Source organism: Camelus ferus, chromosome 3, assembly GCF_009834535.1.
Source record: "Camelus ferus isolate YT-003-E chromosome 3, BCGSAC_Cfer_1.0, whole genome shotgun sequence".
Lineage (NCBI taxonomy): Eukaryota > Metazoa > Chordata > Mammalia > Artiodactyla > Camelidae > Camelus > Camelus ferus.
Window position 1 is genome coordinate 46420972 of NC_045698.1, and position 22173 is coordinate 46443144.

The 22173-nt window shown below is 37.3% G+C and overlaps 2 protein-coding genes across 3 annotated transcripts in view; both read left to right on the forward strand.

Moving 5' to 3' along the window:
• Positions 1 to 5012: 5012 nt before the first annotated feature.
• MRPS36 (mitochondrial ribosomal protein S36) lies at positions 5013 to 20566 on the forward strand. The gene is made up of 4 exons (XM_006185186.3): positions 5013 to 5144; positions 15046 to 15109; positions 16249 to 16433; positions 16971 to 20566. Exons 1-4 carry the CDS (start codon positions 5103 to 5105, stop codon positions 16986 to 16988), a joined length of 309 nt encoding a protein of 102 aa, XP_006185248.1. The 5' UTR covers positions 5013 to 5102; the 3' UTR covers positions 16989 to 20566.
• A 587-nt stretch (positions 20567 to 21153) lies between these two features.
• Positions 21154 to 22173, forward strand: part of CDK7 (cyclin dependent kinase 7) — a 33977-nt gene continuing 32957 nt past the window's right edge. For both annotated transcript variants that reach the window (XM_014559704.2, XM_006185187.2), the window contains exons 1-2: positions 21154 to 21343; positions 21692 to 21751. In XM_014559704.2, coding sequence (XP_014415190.1) covers positions 21278 to 21343; positions 21692 to 21751 — 126 coding nt within the window. In that variant the 5' untranslated portion in view covers positions 21154 to 21277. The remainder of the gene's footprint in view (positions 21344 to 21691; positions 21752 to 22173) is intronic.

The window sequence follows — 22173 nt, forward strand, 5'->3', positions numbered from 1 at the left end:
AAACCCAGGCTAGTGGTGCTTTAGTTAATATATTTTTCTCCAAAATGATGGTGGTCTTGGTGATGGCTGTTTAGTTGGTTATTTCATCATATCAAATTATGTCTTGCCAGCTGTCTATTTTTGTAAATAAAGTTTTATTGAAACAAAGCCACACCCATAGGTTTACCTATCATCTATGGCTGCTTTCTGCCTGCTTATGGTCCCCTGCTTATGATGGTTCAACTTGGGATTTTTCAACTCTATGGTGTGAAAACTATATACATTCAATGAACCATTCTTCAAGTTTTGAATTTTGATCTTTTCCTGGGGTACCATTACTCTCATGATGCTGCGCTACAGCAGTGAGCTACATCTGTCAACCTCATGATCACAGGGGCAAACAACCAATATGCTTAACAGCCATTCTCTTTTTCACTTTCAGTACAGTATTCAATAAGCTACATGAGATATTCAACACTTTATTATAAAATAGGCTTTGTGTTAGATGATTTTGTCAAACTGTAGGCTAATGTAATTGTTCTGAGCATATTTAAGGTAGGCTAGCCTAAGCTGTGATGTTTGGTAGGATGCATTTCAATTTAGGTAGGACATTTTCAACTTAGGATCAGTTTATTGGGACATAACCCAACCATAAATTGAGGAAGATCTATAGTGGAACTGAATTGAGTATCTGCAACAGATTATATGTCCACCACCCCAACCTCTTACAGTCATTGACTTGAAGAAACCATTTGCCCTGTAGAAAGTTCCCTATTCTGAATTGTCTGATTGTTTCTTAGTAGTTTATGTAGCTTGTTTCACCTATGTACTCCTGTAAAGTAGAATTTATATCTATCTGCCTTACTAAATGTAGTTTTAAATTTTTTTATCAAGAAAATCCACAAGTTGTGCTAGGTACTTTGTACTCCATCAGGATCAGGAGGCTGTCAAGCATGCTGAGTTTTGCCTAACAGATCTACAGCCAGTGTCAAGAACAAGGTACGTGGGAAAAGAAAGAAATTAAAGGCTAGGTAAGATAGGGACATTAAGAAGCACAACATAAGAGGCAGAATCAGATGATGTGCTACACAGTTCCATTAAAATAGCCAAATAATAGCATTCAGCATATAGACTGTTGACTGAAAGAAAAATGCACCACATAAGAGTTGTGATTTGAGTTTTATTCAGTGTCTTAACTGAGGACTATCCCAGGAGACAGCAACTCAGCAGAGGAACTGCTCCAAAGAGGTAGGGGGATAGGCCAGTATATATGTGATTTTGACTAAGAAGTATGTGCAATGCAGCATATGTCTCTGTAGAAGGTTACTGCTAGTCAAGAAGAACAGATATGTTAACAATTTTAGTGCTTTCCTCATGGAAAAATGCTCAGTATCATTAATTGTCTGAGAAATGCAAGTCAAAACTACAATGTGGTGTCACCTCACACCAAGTCAGAATGACCATCATTCAAAAGTCCACAAATGACAAATGCTGGAGAGGCTGTGGAGAAAAGGGAACCCTCCTACACTGCTGGTGGGAATGCAGTTTGGTGCAGCCACTGTGGAAAAAAGTATGCAGATTCCTCAAAAGACTAGGAGTAGACTTACTATATGACCCAGGAATCCCGCTCCTGGGCATATATCCAGAAGGAACCCTACTTCAAAAAGACACCTGCATCCCAATGTTCTTAGCAGCACTAGTTACAATAGCCAAGACATGGAAACAGCCTAAATGTCCCTCAACAGATGACTGGATAAAGAAGATGTATATTTATACAATGGAATACTATTCAGCCATAAAAATGACAACGCCATTTGCAGCAACATGGATGTTCCTGGAGAATGTCATTCTAAGTGAAGTAAGCCAGAAAGAGAAAGAAAAATACCATATGAGATCACTCATATGTGGAATCTAAAAAAAGCAAAACAAAAACAAATACAAAACAGAAGCAGACTCATAGAGAATACAAACTTGTGGTTGCCAAGGGGCGAGAGGAGTGGGAAGGGACAGACTGGGAGTTCAAACTTTGTAGATATTGACAGGCATATGTAGAATAGATAACAAGATTATACTGTATAGCACAGGGAAATATATACAAGATCTTGTGGTAGCTCACAGCGAAAAAAATGCGACAATGAATATATGTACATGTACAACTGAAAACTTGTGCTCTACACTGGAATTTGACACAACATTGTAAAATGACTATAACTCAAAAAAAATGTTTAAAAACAAAACAAAACAAAACAATTTTAGTGCTTTCCTAAGATAGAGAAGATGCAAGATTCTAGGTTCATAAAAATTTTTCCTGAAATATATCTACCTATCTAAGGGCCTGTTTTGTCTGTTCTCTCAAAACACAGAGTGCCTCCTCCTGTTCTTCATCCTGCCTCTGAGGGTGTACTGTAGGTCAGCAACTGCGGTGGCTAACGACTTGATCTTTGTAGGACTGGGTGGTGGACAACATTTTTTGGTTTATGAGACAAAAATCATGAGATCAACATGAGATGGGTAATCAAATGATCTAATGACAGGAGGCTGACTGAAATTGAGCAGCAGGAAAATAAGATTTAGGGATTGAGGCAGTTTGCTGCCCCAGTTTCAGCTACTTTTATTGTCTTTATCCTAGAGAGAACTAATCCACAAGAAGCCTGGATGAAAATTCTGTGAAGGACTATGAATGCCAACACTTACAAATAAATTCACAAGTAGAGAAAAGAGCATTTTCCTGTAGGGCTCCCCAAAACAAACTTCATGCCAACATGACCAATGATCTGTGCTGCATTTGACATTTTCTGAATTTATCATTAGTTATTCCCAGGAGACTTCTCAGTATTAGAGGACTTGGAAAGTTTATTTATTAAATTATTTTAATGGAGGTACTGGGGATTGAACCCCTCCCCAGCTTTACTGAGGTCATTGGCAAATAAAATTGTAAAATATTTAAAGTTTATAATGATAATTTGATACATATGTACATTATGAAAATATTCCCACAATCCAGTTAACACATCCAACACCATACATATTTACCTTTTTTTTTTTCTTTTTGGTGAGAACATTTAAGTTCTACTCTCAGCAAATTTCAATTATACAATACAGTGTTATCAACTATAGGTCACCACTTTTGAACTTATAAGAATACATTAGTCTACCTGGTTTCAGCAATGGTGATTTTTTAAAAAATTAATACACTTTATTTTTTAGAGCAATTTTAGGTTCACAGCAAAACTGAGCACCAAGTACAGAGTTCTCATATACCTACTGTCCTACACATGCACAACCTCCCCCACTATCACCATCCTCCACTAGAGTGGTACATTTGTTATCACCCAAAGGTTGTATATTCTATGGATTTTGACAAATGTATGACATGTGTACACCATTACAGTATCATACAGAATAGTTTCACTGTCCTAAAAATCCCCTGTGCTCTGTCTATTTGTCTCTCTCTCCCTGGCAACCACTGATATTTTTACTGGCTTTATAGTTTTGCCTTTTCAAGAATGTTATATTGTTGGAATCATTCAGTATATAACTTTTTTGAGTACCATCTTGTACTTCTACCAACGATATCCATTTAGTGCCTCTTTCCCTACAGCTTCCCCAGAGCATACTGTCCAAATTATGTCAGTTGGCCAGTTTGATGGATTAAAAATAGTGTTTCAGTGTAGTGTAAATTTTTCTTAGAATAAGGGAAGTTGGCTGTCTTTTAAGTTTCAAGGGCCAGTTGTGTTTCTTTTCTGTAATCTTCCTGTTCATATGCTTTGCCCATCTAACCACTTTTGTGAAGGAAAAGCCAGGCTGGGCTAACAAGCTAACTCACAAATCTAAGTGTAACAAGTGTCGGATTACTGATCTAAGTTCTGCTGGGCTAACTCATAAATCTAAGTTAATTAGTGTCGGTTTGCTGATTCCCTGTCTGTTTTTTGCTAGCCAGATGGATTTTCAAAGAGACATATCTGGCCTTGAAATGTTGGTTTGCTGCCTCCCTGCCTCTACTTTTGTGATAATGATGCTGCTAAAGCTGTTCCGTGCCTATTGGCCGAATACCCCAATCTTGTAATTAACCTTATAAAACCTCATGCACACGTCTTGGAGGTGCTCAGAGCTTTGGAGCAGAAGCCCCTCTGAGCCTGCCAGCGTAATAAATCTGAGTACTCCAGCCCTCTGAGTGGTGCTTGTTTCTTGCTGGCCTGTCATTTCCATAACACTTTATCAATCTGATTTTAGAATATTTGCTGCTAAAACAAGCTTTAAAAGCTTTTGAGAAAAATAGATTTCTGATGTCCTCCACAGACATTCTGAATTAGCAGGGCCCATTTTTAGGCTCAGTAACTCTCCTAGATTTAGAAACCACTGAGCTAGATCATCAAAACAAATTTGTCACTCTATTTACAACAGCGTAAGTCTACATTACCTACAAAGTTTAGTGGCTGCAACATATTGTGTAGTAAAGTTTTTAACACTGTAAACATTAATATTTACTATAGAATTTAATTTAACTTGGGGTAATGATATGGTTGACTCGTGTTTTAAAAAACAAAAAGCTTCAATTTTTGAGTTCTCTCAAACTTGAAGCAGGCAGCAGTTTCATATCAGGACTAGTGGCAGAGAAAGCAAACAGAATACCAAATCAAGCAATGCTAATAAGCAAGGGAATATGAGGTGGTCTTGTATAGAACCGAAACTTACCATTCTTTCTGAGCTTGATGCTTACTCCTAAATTTTAACAAGCTTGCTTGTTTTAGGAAGCTCCAAGAGTTTATATTACCTATTTGGTTTCAGATTACATTTTGGACTACACTGAAATTAAAAACTATCCGGAGAGGAAATGGTCCTAGATCACGCATAGGCTGAAGAGCAAAAATAAATCCAGTTATCACAAACCTTCCTCTGCAAAATGAAACAATGGGAAACACGTGGGTCGTTCCTAGGCAGAGGAGGGGCGGGGCGGGGTCAGGCTCTCGTGGGTGGGGTTAGCTCCACGGTGGAGGCGGGTCCCTCCTAACCGCTCGCTCCTCCCCGTGACGTCACAGGCTAGGCCCGCCCCCAGCCGCCCAAGGACTCCCGTTATAGCCGCTGCCCGCTAGCGCCCCGGAAGCTGCCCCTTCTCGAGGGTCATGATGGGCAGCAAGATGGCGTCTGCTAGCAGGGTCGTTCAGGTAAGGAAATTCGGTCTCTTCCGCGGCGTGGCCGGTAGGGATGGTGCTGACTATACCAACGGCGCTGGGGAGGAAACGCGGTGGCGGAGGCTGCGCTGTGACCGCGGCCCTGGGTAGGGCTAGCAGCGGCGCCTGGGGGTGTATGTGAGAATTGGACTTGAGCTGGTTGGGTCGCGCAGTGAGCCGGGGACCGGAGCTGAGGGTTCGAGCCAGGCCGCGTCAGTGCATCTCAGGAGTTAGGCACGCAGGTGCTTCGAAGTCCCTGGACTGCCCTACACCAGCACCTCGTTAAGCCCTCTTAGGCGTCTGTGGGTTAGGCTCCCCAGGCAATAGCCTGGCCAATCGGCGACTAGTAGTGGCTGTGTTGTCGCGGATCAGCCAATCGGAAGGAAGGCGGTAGCGGTGAGTGAAAGGAAGGGAACCCTGCATCTGACCCAGTGTCCCTTCAAGGTCTTGGGAACGGCCGGAGAACTGGCCCCCGCGGGCTGCGTCCTCGCCCAGGGCGGGTTCTCCCCCACTAATCCAAGCGTCTGGTTACAGGCTGGGGGGTGGGGAATAGAAAAAAGATATATTTTAAGTTTATCTGTAATATGTGTCTTAGTGTTGATTTCCTAAGCTTTACCCCCTGAGTTTAGATTCGTGCTAGAGGAACTTTATTGTTAGTCCACACATCAGTTACAACTCCTGATAGCTTTTGTATTTGCTTCTCCAGCTGTGGTCTGTAGCTTAAATAGGAGAGGTAAAATTGGTATACAAAGAGCCACAACGTCCACTTTTTGTGTGTGCTTTATATGATCTTTTTCAACTCTAAAATTATGTTATTGTATGATTAGCTTCTGCCTTTGATATGAGAACTGCATTTCCCTTTGCACAAGTACATCTTTTAAAAGTTCTTAAAGTTGTTTCACTCTGAAGGCTAATCCTACATCCCAGTCTTTGCTCCCATTGCATCGAATAATCCTCACTTATTCAGTGGGCAGTTACTCAGTGTTAACTAATTAAAGACACTGTAAGGACAGGAGAACATCTGTCAAAGGACTGGTATCCATAATAAATAGTCATATATATCTGTAATGTATAGCCCAACTTTTAAAATCGGTAAAAAAAAAAACAACTTTATATTGCACAAAGGAAGAGGTCCACATGAGCAATAAGCTTGTGAAAAGATGCTCAGCATTATTACTTGCCAGGAAAATACCAATTAAAACCAAGAAGTACTACTGTACCCACCAACATTATTAAAATGAAAAAGACTGACAGTACCAAGTGATGATGAGAACATGAAGCACCTAAAACTCTCATGTATTGCTAGTAGGTGTGTAAAATGGTACCGCCACTTTGGAAAACTTTTGTTGATCTCCAGTACTGGTTAAACATACCTGCCCCACATCCTAGCAGTTCTGCTAATAGGCTTGTACCCCAGAGAAATAAGTGCATATACCTATGAAAACACTGTATAAAAACATTCATAGTTGCTTTATTCATAATAACCCCAAACCAGAAAATAACTAAATGTCCATTAGCAGGATAAACAAATCGTGGTTGATTTGTTAAAATGGAATAGTACACAGCAACAGTAAAGAACTAACTACTGATGTTAAAAAAAATACTGTGAGGTATACAATAAGGAATGGTCTGTCTCCTAACAGAGCTACAAAGATTTGTATACAAATTCATAATACAAAGCAGCATGTGCTGATATTATATAATAATTACACATTACCATTAGCAAAATGAGTACTTCTGTGCCAGGCCTATACTCAGGGCTGGGACTGCAGTGCCAAAAAGACAAGACATGGTACCTCCACAGAGCTTAGAACTTAACTGTGGATCCATACCTTGAAGAAAGAGTATTTCAACAGACTGACACAAACTGATGGCAATTCACAAAGCATGGTGTCACCATTAAGTAGAGAAATTGGGCTGGACTATAAGGTATTCAAAATTTTAGAAGAGTAAGTTATAAGTATTCATTAAATGCCTACTGAATGCCAAGCAGTGTATATTTGATATGTTTGGGATGATGCAAGAGTAGAAAGGAGATAGTCATTTAGGAAATCATTTAGCTGCAGAAGACGCAGGGGAAGAAGATGGGTGGTTGGATTAATTCAGGGTTTGAGATTTGCAGGTGAGGTGAAAATAACCAGTAAGGAAGTTGAGAGTCCTAAGAGGATGTTGAATGGACTATGGGTTCTAGGCTAGATAAGAAAGGAAGTCAGGATGGAACCAATGACTAGGGGAAAAGAGAATGATCAAGGAAATGAAGAACTTGATGAAACTGATTGTGGGAAGTAATAGAAGAGAGGTACAGGTTGGTTATAGTTGAGATTAGATGTTAGGTTAAGATTTAGGGATGGTACATAGAGGGGAGGATATAGCTCAAGTGCTAGAGCACATGCCTAGCATGCATAAGGTCCTGGGTTCAATCCCCAGTACTGACTCTAAAAATAAATAAGTAAACCTAATTACCTCCACCTCAGTAAAATTAAAAAAAAAAAAAGATTTAGGGGTGTTACAGCTCTGAACTCAGTAGCAACATGAACATAAATATTACACAAAAATACAAATCTTTCTAAATAAAACAACAACAACAACAACAACAAACCCACAAATGAAAATAAAGGAAAAGGTCATATGACAAGGGAATTTATATTTAAATAATATGACAGAAATATACCAAACCTGTGAGTTATATCTATAAATGTAAATGACCTAACCCTTTTTTAAAAATTATTCTCATATTGGGCAAAAAATGACTAGTCAGTGCTGTGTTATATATAAGAGGCACAGCTAAAACTGTCTAAGAGACTTAGAAAGGTAGAAATAAAAGGGTGGTCAACTGATCTTTGACAAAGGAGCAAAGGCAATACAGTGTAAAAAAGATAGTCTTTTTAATAAGTGGTGCTGGACTTGAAAAACTATGCTGTACACCAGAAATTAACAAAACATTGTAAACTGACTATACATCAATAAAAATAAAAATAAAATAATCTCCAGATTCCAGTAGCTTGACATTTTAACTGTGTATCCTGTAGAAAAACAAAGGATACAGATATTTGCATATTAAGCCAATGGAAAATATTTAAAAAATTTTTAGCATTCAAAAATGATGCTGGAACAATTGGACATCCACTTGCAAAAAATGAATCTAGACACAGACCTTATACTTGTCACAAAAAATTAACTCAAAATAGATCATAGAACTATATGTAAAATGGAGAACTATAAAATTTCCAGCAGGTAACATAGAAGAAAATTTAGATGATCTTGGGGTTGGCAGTGACTTTTTAAATATAACACCAGTGGCACAATCCATGAAAGAAATAATTGATAAACTGGATGTCATTAAAATTGAAAACGTTTGGTCTGCAAAAGACAGTGTCAAGAGAATGAGGAGAGAAACCACAGAATGGGAGAAAATATTTGCTAAAAACATTCCTAATAAAGGACTGTTAGTCAGGATATACAAAGAACTCTTAAAAGTCAACAATAGGAAAACAGCCTGATTTAAAAAATTAGCAAAAGAGCTGAACAAACACCTCAACAAAGAAGATGTATAGATAACAAAGAAGCACATGAAAAGGAACATCATAGTCATTAGGGAATTGCATATTAAGACAAAAGTCAGGCATCTCTACATACTTATTAGAATGGCTGAAATACTGACACCACCAAATGCCAACAAGGATGTGGAGCAACGGGAACTCATTCACTGCTGTTGGGAGTGCAAAATGGTATAGCCACTTTGGAAGTCAGTTTGGCAGTTTCTTACAAAACTAAACATACTTTTTACTATATGGTTGAATAATTGCACTCTTTGGTATTAACCAACTGAGTTGAAAACTGATATCCAAACAAAAACCTGCACATGGATGTTTATAGCAGCTTTATTTATAACTGCCAAAACTTGGAAGCAGCCAAGATGTGTTTTAGTAGGTGAATGAATAAATAAACTATGGTACATCAGGCAATGTAATATTATTCAACACTAAAAAGAAATAAGCTCCAAGCCATGAGAAGACATGGAGGAAATGTACATGCATGTTACTAAATGAAAGAAGCCAATCTGAAAAGGCTACATACTGTATGGTTCCATCTGTAATGACATTCTGGAAAAAGCAAAACTTTGGAGACAGTAAACAAATCAGTGGTTGCCAGAGACTGGGGGAAAGAAGGGATGAGTAGGCAGAGCACAGAAGATGCTGTAATAGTGGATACATCATTGTACATTTGTCAAAACCCATAGAATGTACAATACCAAGAATGAACTCTAATGTAAAACTTTGATAATGACATGTCAATATAGTTTCATTAATTGTAACATAGAGAATCCTGATGGGAGGAGATGTTGATAGTGAGGAAGTCTGGAGGGGGAGGGGGCGGTAAGTGGGGAGGGTGCCCAGTGGGTATATGAGAACTCTGTGCTTTCTGCTCAATTTTGCTGTCAACCTAAAACTGCTCAAAAAAAAAAAAAAGTATTTAACAATGGTGAAAGGATAGGTGAAGATATGTCAGACCAATGCAAATATAAAAGGAGTTACAATCTTGTTATCAAATAAGGTAGAATTCAAATCAAAAAGCTCTTAAAAAGACAGAGGACACTTTACAATGTTAAAAGCTACATTTCACAGTTAAGATATAATAATTATTGATTTTGTACTGAATTACTCAGCAACTTATTTCATAAAACAAACTATAGGAGATGCAAGGAGAAATAGAAAAAAAAATTCTTAGAGAAGTCAATATACCTTTTGACAATAGGTTAGTAGATAAAAAATTGTTAAGGATTTAGAAGACCTAAAGAACATAGTAAGAATGATCTTGCAGATAATCACTATGTACTTGCACCTTTATAATAATTATCCACTTTTCAAATGCATATGAAACATTTGTGAAAATTAATAACATATTAGGCTCTAAAGAAAACATCAGTACATTCAAAAAAATACAAATAAAACAACATTCTCTAAGATGCAATGGAAAAATTTTGTGGGGGGAGGTGTAATTAGGTTTATTCATTCATTTATTTATTTTTAGAAGCGGTACTGGGGATTGAACCCAGTACCCTGGGCATGCTAAGCATGCATTCTACCACTTGAGCTATACCCTCCCTCTTAACATGCAATAAAAATTAATAACAAAAGTAAAAAATAAACTGGCCCTTCTGTCTCTGTGTATTTTTTAAAATTCTGTTAATGCTTGGGTTAAAGGGAAAATACAAAATGAAAGTGTAAAATGTACCAAAAATAATAATAAAAACACTACAGCTAAAGCAGTAATCAGAGCAAAATTCATATCAAATACCTATCTTAATAAAAGTTAAAATAAATTAATTTAATGTAAGTATCCAACTCTAAATAAATAAATATCCAACTCTATATAAGTGAGAAAAAGAACAAAGAAAACCAAAAGAAAGCAGAAAGGACATCTGACAAAAGCCTATAACCCATTCTTTTTAAAAAACAGTCAAATAGGAATTGATAGAAAATTCTTTGACATGACTCCCTTAGTAAAACCGAGAACAATATAAGGATGCCCGATATTTCCATTATTGTTTAACATTGTATTGGAAGTGTTAGCAAATGCTGCTCTGGAAATTGAGCATATGATAAAAGGTAGCATCTTAAATCAGAGGAAATGAACTTTTTAATAAGTACAACTGGATAGCCTTTTGGAAAAAGATTAAATAAGACCCACTGCTCACATCTTATACAACGGTAAATTTCAAATGGATCTAATATCTTACTGGAGAAAATGAAACCAAAATTGCAAAGAACTTTATACATGTACAAAAGAGTGCATATAAAACTGATCAAATCTAAATGCTCTGTGTAGACTGTACTATTGTTAGTTTCCTGGTTTTGATACTGTATTATAGTTGTGCAAGATGGTACCATGGTGGGAAACTGAATGAAGGGCACACAGACCTCCCTGAGGTTTTTTGCAAGGTCCTGTGAATCCATGATTATTTCAAAATAAAAAGTTAAAAGAAATGAAACCATACAACTACCAAATGAAAACATAAATTTCTCTATAACCTGGGAGTGGGGAAAACTTTCCCCAACTATGACATAGGAACAATAAGGGGGAAGCTTGATAATTTGGACTGCACTAAAAAGGAGAAAAAAAAAAAAAACTTACTCATCAAAAAATAATATATCCAAATTTTTTTAAATGGATAAAAAATGCAGCAGACAAAGGGTTAATAGCCATTATATACAAAAACTTGTAAGCACAGAAAAATGAGTAAGAATTGTAAACATATTCACAGGTAAAGAAATAAAAATGTCTCTTAACCATTTGAAAAGATAGGCAGTGTTACTTATAATAAGAGAAAGGAAAATTAAACTACGTAGAGGTAACATATTTCATCAATTTGATTTTATTTAAGATGTACAGGTTGGATCACATGTGTTGGGAAGGCCGTGGAGGACTAGGCTTGGTTGCTAGAGGAATACGAAATAGTATAACCCCTATGAAGGGAAAATCTGGCAATACCCCTCAAAATTATGTTTTTCTTTTTTGACCCAGCACTATTTTTTCTGGAGATCTCTCAGAGATACACTGGCAAAGATAAGAATAGTACAAGGATATTGACTCTATTATTTTAATAGAAGAAAGACTGGAAACAAATTAACAACCCAAATTAACAGGGGCTGACTGAATAAACTTGGCATTTATCATGAATTCCCTCAGATTCCAATCTTTTTTTTTTTTCCCCTCAGATTCCAGTCTTAACACTGCAGCATTTTTCCTTGCCTTCCCCCATCCCACATTTGTACGTTCTTTCTCACAGGGAAATCCCTGGCCCCACCAATCATCAATGCATATATGTAATCATCTGCTCAGTCCTACAGTATATACAAAATGATTTCAGAATAGCTGTATCTATAAAACCAGCCTACTAAGTAAAAAGTTCAAGATTTCTCTGTATTTCACTTTTTTTTTTTTTTTTTTTTTTGCCTTTAGACTGAAAGTATATAGTCCAAGCACTATGAATGTTATTTGGATTAGCTCCTTTTTTCTTCTTAGTTGTAAGCCACTCAGCTGGTGGACTGCTACTCACTTCTCTTTATATTTAGAATTTTAAAAAGACAGTTTTGGGACAGGAACATTTGAGCATAAGCTAAGTATTAAATATATTCAAGAATTATTTTTATCTTGTTAAGTGTGAAAAATTACTTTGATTATGGCTTAACAAAAATCCTTTTCTGTTAGTGATATATGTAGTTGGTATTAATAGGTGAGATGAGATGATTGGATTTGGTTAATGGAGCGGTTGATGAAGTAAGATTGACTGTATTACTGTTGAAGTTGTTTAATGTGTTTATCAGGGTTTATTTTAGTACTCTCTTTTATGTATTTTTAAAATTTTCTGTTAAAAAAGGGGGGACACGAAACTGTGGGAATGTATATGGGCACATTACATAATATTTTGAAGGGTACAAAAGCAATGTTGAAATGAGTTCTTTCTCTCTGGTGTATGTACATTTGTCTAAGTGTATGTATACATACTTACATGCCTATATAGTTAGTCCTAACTTAGAAAAGGTCATTCACTTATTTGGCAGATGTTTACTGAGCATTTACTATGTACTAGGCACTGCTGCAGAAGTGCTTAATTTTCCAACTCTGCCTTTCTAGAAGCTTTGTCCTCCTGTAATCATTGGCTCATTTATCTGTTCTCTACACAGTATTCTTAAGGTGTTAAGGATGCTGTGGAAACACAGGAGGAGTTTTAAAATCAGATTTAGGAATCGGGAGCTTCTTAGAGAGGACCGACATTTTAGCTGTTTTAAAAGATAAGCAATCAGGTGAAAGCAGAGACATGGAAATGGGGTAGGACTCAGGAGAGATCCCCTGGCAGAGCGCACAAGCTGTAGATTAAATGTGGATGGAACTGGCAGGATGAGATAGGAAAATGAGAAGTACTTCAGAATAGCTGGAGTAAATGGTACAGTGGTGGGGAATGAGGCTTGAGAGGTCCGGAGAGCCCAGATCATCATGTTCCTCTTGAGTGCCAAATGCGAGCTGGAAGCTGAACATCTGAAAAACTTAGGACTGTAGGATGGATAGAACACTCTTTCAGAAAGCTTGGCTGTGAAAACAGTTACTAGAGGGAGTGAGAAGTTTTGTTTTTTTAACGTGAAAGACTTGGCCATGCTTTTCTGTTTAGGGAGACAACTATCTTCCAGCATTTTCTCACAGCAGCAGAATCATAGTGGTTAGTTTTCAGGCCAGTCCTCACAAGCCTGTGTACTTCTGTACTCATGTAAAATGTATAATGTGTAGTACAGATATACAGATATATTGCAGATAAACACAAGCTTCAATCTCACTAGACACAGCCACTTACAGATTACTTTCGTTGAAAATAGTGCTCAGTTGATTGGTCTCAACATTGTATATTCGAAAGATTTCCTACTGAAAGTTCCACTTAAGATCCTCTATAGTATAAATCTGGAATTTTAGAGATAAAACATTAATACTCCTCAAATATCTGTTCTTAAAAGCAGTATTCTAAAATCATGTATTTCCTTGGGTATAGGAAAGAGACTAAAGGGCTATCAGATTTTTAAATCTAAAACATCTGGGGGTTTGGGGCTTACAGATAGTCTTTTCTTCTTTGTGCTTTTTGATTTTTTCCCAGATTTTTTACAGAGAACATGTGTCACTTTTCTGTCAGAAAAAGTATTTTTTTCATTACCTAATTTTCAATATGCTTTTTAACCTAAACTGCCAGGTATTAACATAGTAGTGAAACAACACTCAGTACAAGTCAGGAAACTTCCAATTCTTATCAATCAGCAGGGCAATTTAGAAGTTTTGCAACATAAAGTCCATGTCATATTCATAGCGGTTTTTTTTGGGTTTTTTTTTGTTTTTTAGTTGAAGTACAGTCAGTTTACAATGTGTCAGTTTCTCGTGTACAGCATAATGTTTCAGTCATATATATGCATACATATATTCGTTTTCATATTCTTTTTCATTATAGTTACTATAAGATATTGAATATACTTCTCTGTGCTATACAGAAGAAACTTATTATTTATCTATTTTGTATATACTAGTAATATTTGTAAATCTCTCCCAATTTATCCCTTCCCACTCCCTTTCCCCCAGGTAATCATAAGATTGTATACTATGTCTATAATTCTGTTCCTGTTTTGTAGATAAGTTCATTAGTGTCTTCTTTTTTCTTTTTTTAGATTCCACATATGAGTAATATCATGGTATTTTTTCTTTCTCGTTCTGGCTTACTTCACTTAGAATGATAATCTTCAACAGGTCCATCCATGTTGACACAAATGGCATTATTTCATTCTTTTTTATGGCTGAGTAATAGTCCACTGTATAAATATACCACAACTTCTTTATCCAGTCATCTATCAATGGACATTTAGTTTGTTTCCATGTCTTGGCTGTTGTATATAGTGCTGTTGTGAACATTGGGGTGCATGTATCTTTTCAAATTAGAGTTCCCTCTGGATATATGCCCAGGAGTAGGATTGCTGGATTACATGTTAAGTCTGTTTTTAGTTTTTTGAGGAATCTCCATACTGTTTTCCATATTGGCTGCACCAAACTGTATTCCCACCAACAGTGCAGAAATGTTCCCTCACAGGGTTCTTTGGAGGTCAGTTGGCAGTACAGTAAAATGTCTTGTGATGTATAGGTACGAAGTTATTACGAATAGCAGATAAGATAAATAGGTTAGCAGTTCATAGACTAACTTTCCTGGTTGGGAATAGTAAAATAGTAAAACTTAAAGTTGTTGTCAAGTACGAAGTTATTTTAACAAAGGTGTCTGCTTGTGAGCTTCAGTAGATTATTTCTTATGTAATTAGTGAAGTGATTTTAGAGCTTCATTTCTTTTTCATGCATTTTATTTTTCCTTTAGGTAGTCAAGCCACATACTCCATTGATAAGGTTCCCTGACAGAAGGGACAATCCTAAACCCAATGGTAAGTTATACTTTATTTAGATTAGAAAAAAAATGTGCATATAGATTTATACATGAATATTATAGACAATATTTCTCATTTTAAAATCAGGTAGACTGTTGTAGTTTAGATCAAAATGATACTTTAGGTTGCATGCAAGTAGAAACTAACTTTTTACTACCTCCATTTAAAAAGGAAGTAACTCAGGGAAGGGTATAGCTCAGTGGTAGAGCGTGTGCTTAGCATGCACCAGGTCCTGGGTTCAGTCTCCAGTACCTCCATTAAAATAAATAAATAAATAAACCAATTTAACTCCCCTAACACACACACAAAACACAAAATAAAAAGGAAGAGACTCAACAGTAGATATTTCTGAATTTTTAATGATACTGAGTTTATATAGGGGAATTTTTATTCTACTTTTCTCCTATCTGTTGGAAGAATTATGCTTACATTTGCAGAGATTATGAGGAATAATAACCATTCCTCTATTTCTCTCCCAGTTAACCTTTTCTTTTATTTACTCGTTTATCTATTCATTCATTTCTCAGATTGCCTTAGACATTAGCAATCATTGCCTATAAAGTAATCGAAGACTGAACAAGTTTTGTTTTTCTCTGAGCCTTCCTTTTTAGCAGATCCTCTGTCACTATCTTTATTATAAAATACTTGACCTTTAATTCAGGGAGAATTTTGACAAATTTTATATGGATATTTTTAACTTATTATAGCTCTTGAAGAATTAAGATAGAGGTGACAAACAAGTATAAAGGCAATGAGAAAATGAATCTCATCTACATTTACCAACTTTCGTATTCTGCATTGTAAGATATCACCATAAACTCTACCAAATAACATAATTTAAGTAATGTAGGTTATCTGTATGGATTGAACTCCACTATCTAGCAATTTCATTATTTTAGAAACCTTTTCTTCAATTTAGTAATTCATTCACTTAAAACTACCTCATTTGTTTTAAAAAGAACTTTATGAAGTTACATATAGCTTCCCAGCTAAGTTATTCTATAATACTTATCTCTTGGAATTATAATACTGATCATTTTAAGAATAACTTGATTATTCAATAATAGGTAACTCAACATAGTATTTTAAGACACTGAACAATTCCTTAAATAAATTTTTTAAATTTTTCATTTCAGTATCAGAAGTTTTAAGATCGGCAGGACTACCATCTCACTCTGCACTTTCACAGCATTCTAAGGGAAGTAAATCACCAGACTGGCTGATGAATCAGGGCCCACCAGACACTGCAGAGATGATAAAAACATTACCTCAGAAGTACAGAAGGAAACTTGTATCTCAAGAAGAAATGGAATTTATCCAAGTATGTTGTTGCTCTTTATCACAATACTGTGGAAAACACCTTAACATTATTGGCTTTTGAGCTTCACGTGCTGATTTAACATGTTTTTCCCACTGTCTTATCAAGATGTGTCCAAAGCTAAGACAGAGATGGTCAGGTGGATAGGATAGGACTATGAGAAATAAACCATGTATGAACCCTAAATAAATGTACATGAAGGTATATATGTGTAGATGTATAGTATGGTAATAAACAGCAAAATATATATACCCCATGGGAAAAAAGCTCTTTAGAGTCCTCAACAATTTGTTAAGAGTGTAAAGGACTTCTAAGACCAAGAAATTTGAGGACCATTGATCTAGGTCAACCTTGAATCCCTTTCAGATCTGAAATTCTTTATAAAATGACATGAGTGCCCCAAAGCTATGAAAAATCTAAAATTGTTTTTAAAAACTACCAGTCGTTTTGCTTAAACTGTTGTAAATTTGTACAGTGGCCATGAAGACATTTCTTTAGAAATGTAACACCTAATCTTACTGTTTATTTTTTCCTTTTCAGCGTGGAGGTCCAGAATAATCACCGAGACTGTGGCTGCTGTTTGTCATCAGACAACAGAATAGTCTTTACAATAAAGGATTTCCAAAATGACAAATGAGAAATTATAAATTAAACAACTTTAATAAATATCGTGTAAAAAAAAAAAGAAGTATAGAAGATTTAGATGGACACTTGTATCTCCTAATTTATGTGTCTTGGTCAGCTTCTGCACAAGCTTGCCTGATTGTTTATATACTTTATACTTATTAAAGTATACATTTTAAAATGTTATTAATTTACCCTTGATTATCAAGTATTACCAGTGTTGAACTATTAAAAGCACACAATGTCTAGTGAACTATCATAGGTTTCCTATAATCTCTACTTTTCTTCAAGTTTCTATTTAGACATGGAATGAGTATATCAGGCAGAATTGCTGCTTTCTGGAAGTGATTTTCCTGAAATTGGATGAGGATCAGTGAAATAATGACTCCATTATTTGTTTTTAATCCTCTTAACATATTTGCATTCACAAAGTTACTGGAGTATAACTGGCTTAATAAGCATATCCTCCTCTAAATGATAAAAGTATAGCATGGTATAACGGGTGACTGTGGTATTAAGCCTAGGGGGTTAACACAACCTCCCTATGTTGAGTTTATTGTTCAGAAAAAAATGTCAGAGTATAAAGTGGAAAATAAGAGATCAAAATGAATACAGCATAGGAATAACATTTGACCAGAAATGGCAATTTATTATGTTTTTAGGGATGTTAAGAAAGTCGTGTTCTTTGGTTTATTTTACTGTTTTGTGATTGTGTATACAAATCCTGATAATCATAAACTTTCTCAAACTTATTGTCTAAAAGCCTCATAAAATCAACCTAACCATTTACCTTCTTAAGGCAATTAATGAACTTTGAATAGGGTCTTCCTGTGCCAAGGGTATGTATTATTGTGAAAGTAAAGCCTCACAAAGTGAAATGAATTCTCTTCCATACCTTTAATGATTTCTAGAATATGCCTTAAAGAAATCATCCCTAATAGTAAGGTTAACTCATGAGCAATAGAGAAGAATTGTTGAGTACATTTTTATATATACCCAGTTTCCAGTGGGCTAATCTTTATACTTTTTTTTTTTTAACTATTCAGAGTTGATCTGCTTTTCATGTAAATTGTGTATTGTGGCTTACTATAGACGTTGCCCCAACTCAAATGTGAGATAGGAGTTTGGTGCTAGCAATAAGCTGTTTTGGTGACTCACGAGAAATATAGGACTTATGATTTCTTTTTTATTATTTAAAAGTATGTATCTGGAAAATTTTCTTATAAGCTAGTACTATTCTCTTTTTTAACTTTAGCTTTCTCATTTCAGTAAAAGGAAGCCCAAGGCAAGGTTTTTGCTTTCAGAAACAGAGGAGTTTCAGGTAATGAAGAGTGGCTTGAGTAATACTGCAGGCCAGCAGTTAGAAACCCCAATACTGGAACTGTCTGAGGGACACCTTTACTACAGGTGCTGCCATGAAAGTATTACAATGAAAATATGTATCACTTGTATGGAATTTGTGAGGTAGAAGTATGGCAGAAGGATGTTAGTGGGAATTGCTATCCTTGGATGAGTTCCTAAGGAAGATGGTGTCATAGAATTTGGGCTTGGCTTAGAGTAAATAGCTTGTATTTTTATTTAGGGATTAAACACTTACATCTGTAACTGTCAGCAAATTGTTTAGTTTGTCCAAGTTGCAGTTTTCTTTCCAGTGCTATACAGTGTGGTAGGCAGGATCAAATTGGTGTATTGTCTATTACTTTGTAACAAATCACCCCAAAACTTAGTGGCTAAGAACAACCATAATCACTTAATAGCTCATGTTTTCTCTGGGTCAGGAATTCTGGAGCAGCTCAGCTGGGCACTTGTGCTCAGTGTTTCTCATGAGGCTGCAATCAGATGCCACCTGGGGTTGCAGTTATCTGAAGGCTTCCCTGGGGCTGGACAATCCACCAGGTTGATGCTGGCTGTAGGACAGAGGCCTCAGTTCCCCTCCACATAGGCCTCTTCAGAGGGCTGCCTGAGTGAATTCATAACATGATGACTGACTTCCCCCAGAGCAAATGGTCCCAGCATACAAGCAGAAGCAGCAATGCCTCTTTACGATCTAGACTCAGAAGTACACACATTCACTTCTGCTGTATTCTACTGGTCATGCCGAATAGGCTGTTTCATTGTGTGAGGAAACTATACAAGTACATTAATACCAGAAGGCAAGAATCATTGGGGCCATCTTGGAAGCTGCCTACTCATTACTGATGTGGGAAAGTGCTCTGTAGGTTGTGAAATGCTATACAGGTGCTGAATGGTATTTTATATATACAATGACCTAATGAACCCCGAATAACACTTAAACGTTGCCTTTGTTACCCTATTTAAAGTGTTCTAAAATAGGAATTTACTTGTCAGCAACATGGTATAATGTGATTATCACTTCATATACCATGGCACACTTCGGAACTTGAAGCCTCACAGGTTTCCTATCAAATTTAGAGCCCTGTTTAGCTTATTGCCACTACAAGTGAGGTTAGATTATTGTTACAGTGATGTCTTTTAGAAGGAACGTTCATCTATATCATGTGACATTGTATCATTAGGTATGACTTGCCACAATTAAGAGGTGTAAGTGGTATGTAGATGGTGTGTTTAATGCAGTGTATGAGAATTTTGCTCAATGAAGGCATCAGAATTCAATAAAGACCCAAGTAGTGACAACTGGAAGGTGACCAATAATAGTGCTTTATGTGATAGCTAACATAAACTGAACACTGTCAGACACTATCCTAAGGGTTTTTGAAGTGTGAAGTCATTTAAGCCTTGCAGCAATCCAGTGAGTAGGCCTTATTGCAGAGGAGGAAACTAGGAACAGAAAGATTAAATAATACTCTCAAATCATAAATCTATTGAGTGAATACTTGTGGGACCAGTATTCATAGGCAGGTATTCTAGATCCAGACTTAGGACTCAACATTTACACTGTATTACCTTGGCTAACTTATGAGCTCTTGTATTCTGCTGCCTTCTTTAACATAACTGAAAATCAGGATTCTCAGCTTTTAGGAACATCAAATGCTCCAGCTCAAAACCTTAGAATTATCTTTCCCCTACCCCAACCCATATCCAGTCTGTCAGCAAATCCTATTGACTAGAAGCCAAACTGATACTACCTAATACATTTGGATTGCTGCAATAATTCTTAAACTGGCCTTCTTGATTTTCCTTGCCATGTAAGTCTGTAGTGTAGCCTCTCACAACAGCCAGAGGGAACCTTTTAAAACATTAAGTCAGATCGTATCACTTGTCTGCTCAAAACTCTGCAGTGGCTTTTCAGTAATTTCCTTATTGTACCACCGTATTTAAAACCACAAACCCTACTGTCTCCCCTTTCTCTGCTTTATTATCTCTGTAGCAATTATCACTATGTATCATAGCATATGTTACTTGTTTATTGCCTCCCATTGGAAGGTAGGGATCTTTTTTTACCTGCTGATTGATTTCTCAGCCTTGACAGAGCCTGGTACGTGGTAAACACCCAATATATATTCGTTAAATAAATGATTTAATGTGTTTAATTTGTTTTGTGTGAAATCTGTCTAAAATTTGTGCAAGTTTCATTTACTCCTCGCAACCACCTGTGATGTGGTCTTACTTCCACTTTTCAGAGTAGAAAACGGATGGCAAGCTATCTGTTCCACAGCACAGAATTGTCTACTTGACTTGGAACTTGTTTCCCTGGGCGTGTTTCTTCATAAAGTACTAAGAATGCCTCTTGACCAGCCCTTAATAACTGGGCACTCGTTTAAGTGACCTGAACTTGTCGGATTAGGCGTCCAAAGTAATCCTGGTGACAGGACGCCCCTGAACAACAACCAGAAAGCGAGATGACAGACAAGGCGAAGCTTTCCACACTAATACACACCCATTAAACACCGAACTGAGAACATCGCTTCAGAACGACGACCCGTCTGAAAGTTAAAAAAGTAACACAAGGTGACACAGCCACCACTGAAAAAACCCCGCTTCCGGTACCAGCCAGAGGTCACGTGATAGGGCGGAGCGCGGCGCCGACCAGCCCGCGAGCCCTGCCTTGCGCAGCTTCCCTGGGGCGGGCTCTAGCCCGACCGACGTAACAGCGTCCCCGCCTATCCCGGAAGTGGGGCGGAGCTTCTGAAGCGTCGGCCCTCAGTGGACGGAAGTAGCTGTTGGAGGCTTTAAGGTAGCTTTAAATTCCTGCTACCTTGGGAGGTCGCCCCTTTCAGCTGGAGTCGGGCTCCGCGCGACGGATGGCTGTGGACGTGAAGTCGCGAGCAAAGCGTTATGAAAAACTGGACTTCCTCGGGGAGGGACAGGTGAGGCTCGGGTGGGGGCTTGGAGGGCCCTGAGCTGGGGGCGCCGGGCCGCCTCACACTCTCAGGTTTTCTCGTGGAACCAGTGGACGACGGGCCACACTACTCGTTCTCTTTGGGCGAGGCTGCCCAGACGCCTCTGCTGCCCTGCCCCTCTGTAGGACAGAGGCCTGAGCGGCCCTGTCCGAAGAATAGTCTGGAACGGGACGTGGACGGCCCCACCACGTTTGAAGCCGCCGCAAGTTTGCTCCAAGAACCCTGGGTTCCTTGTTTCCTCAAATCTAAAAAAAAGTAAGACAAACACAATACAAAAAATTCTCACAAACTTGTTATTTCTGTTTTTCTCTCTAGTTTGCCACGGTTTACAAGGCCAGAGACAAGAACACCAATCAAATTGTCGCCATTAAGAAAGTGAGTTACAGTTTGTTTTTTCTTGAGTCTCCTTGAAGATGTCTGTACGTGTGAGCTTAATGGCTGGCGGTTTTACTAGTCTTGACCGTGCTCTGCTTGTGAGGAATTACTTATGTCATTTTCAAAGAAAATAGAATTTATTAGTGTCTCGTGTTCTAAGATGGAACTCGGGTTGAGCTAGTGTTTTGTGCCATTCATTGAAATGAAGAGGAAGCTGTATCAACGCAGACCTTGGCGAAGAGGACCAGTACTGCTCATTTGTCGGGTCCTCAGAACTACTTAATATCATCATCTTTCCAGGGCTCTACTTCTGCCTCACCTGCATCCACTCTCTGTATATCTGTGTTTTCTGAGTACAGATTTATTATGAAAGGCTTTCGTCAGCGTTAATGACAATGATTTGGTGCGTTTTAAAAAAATGA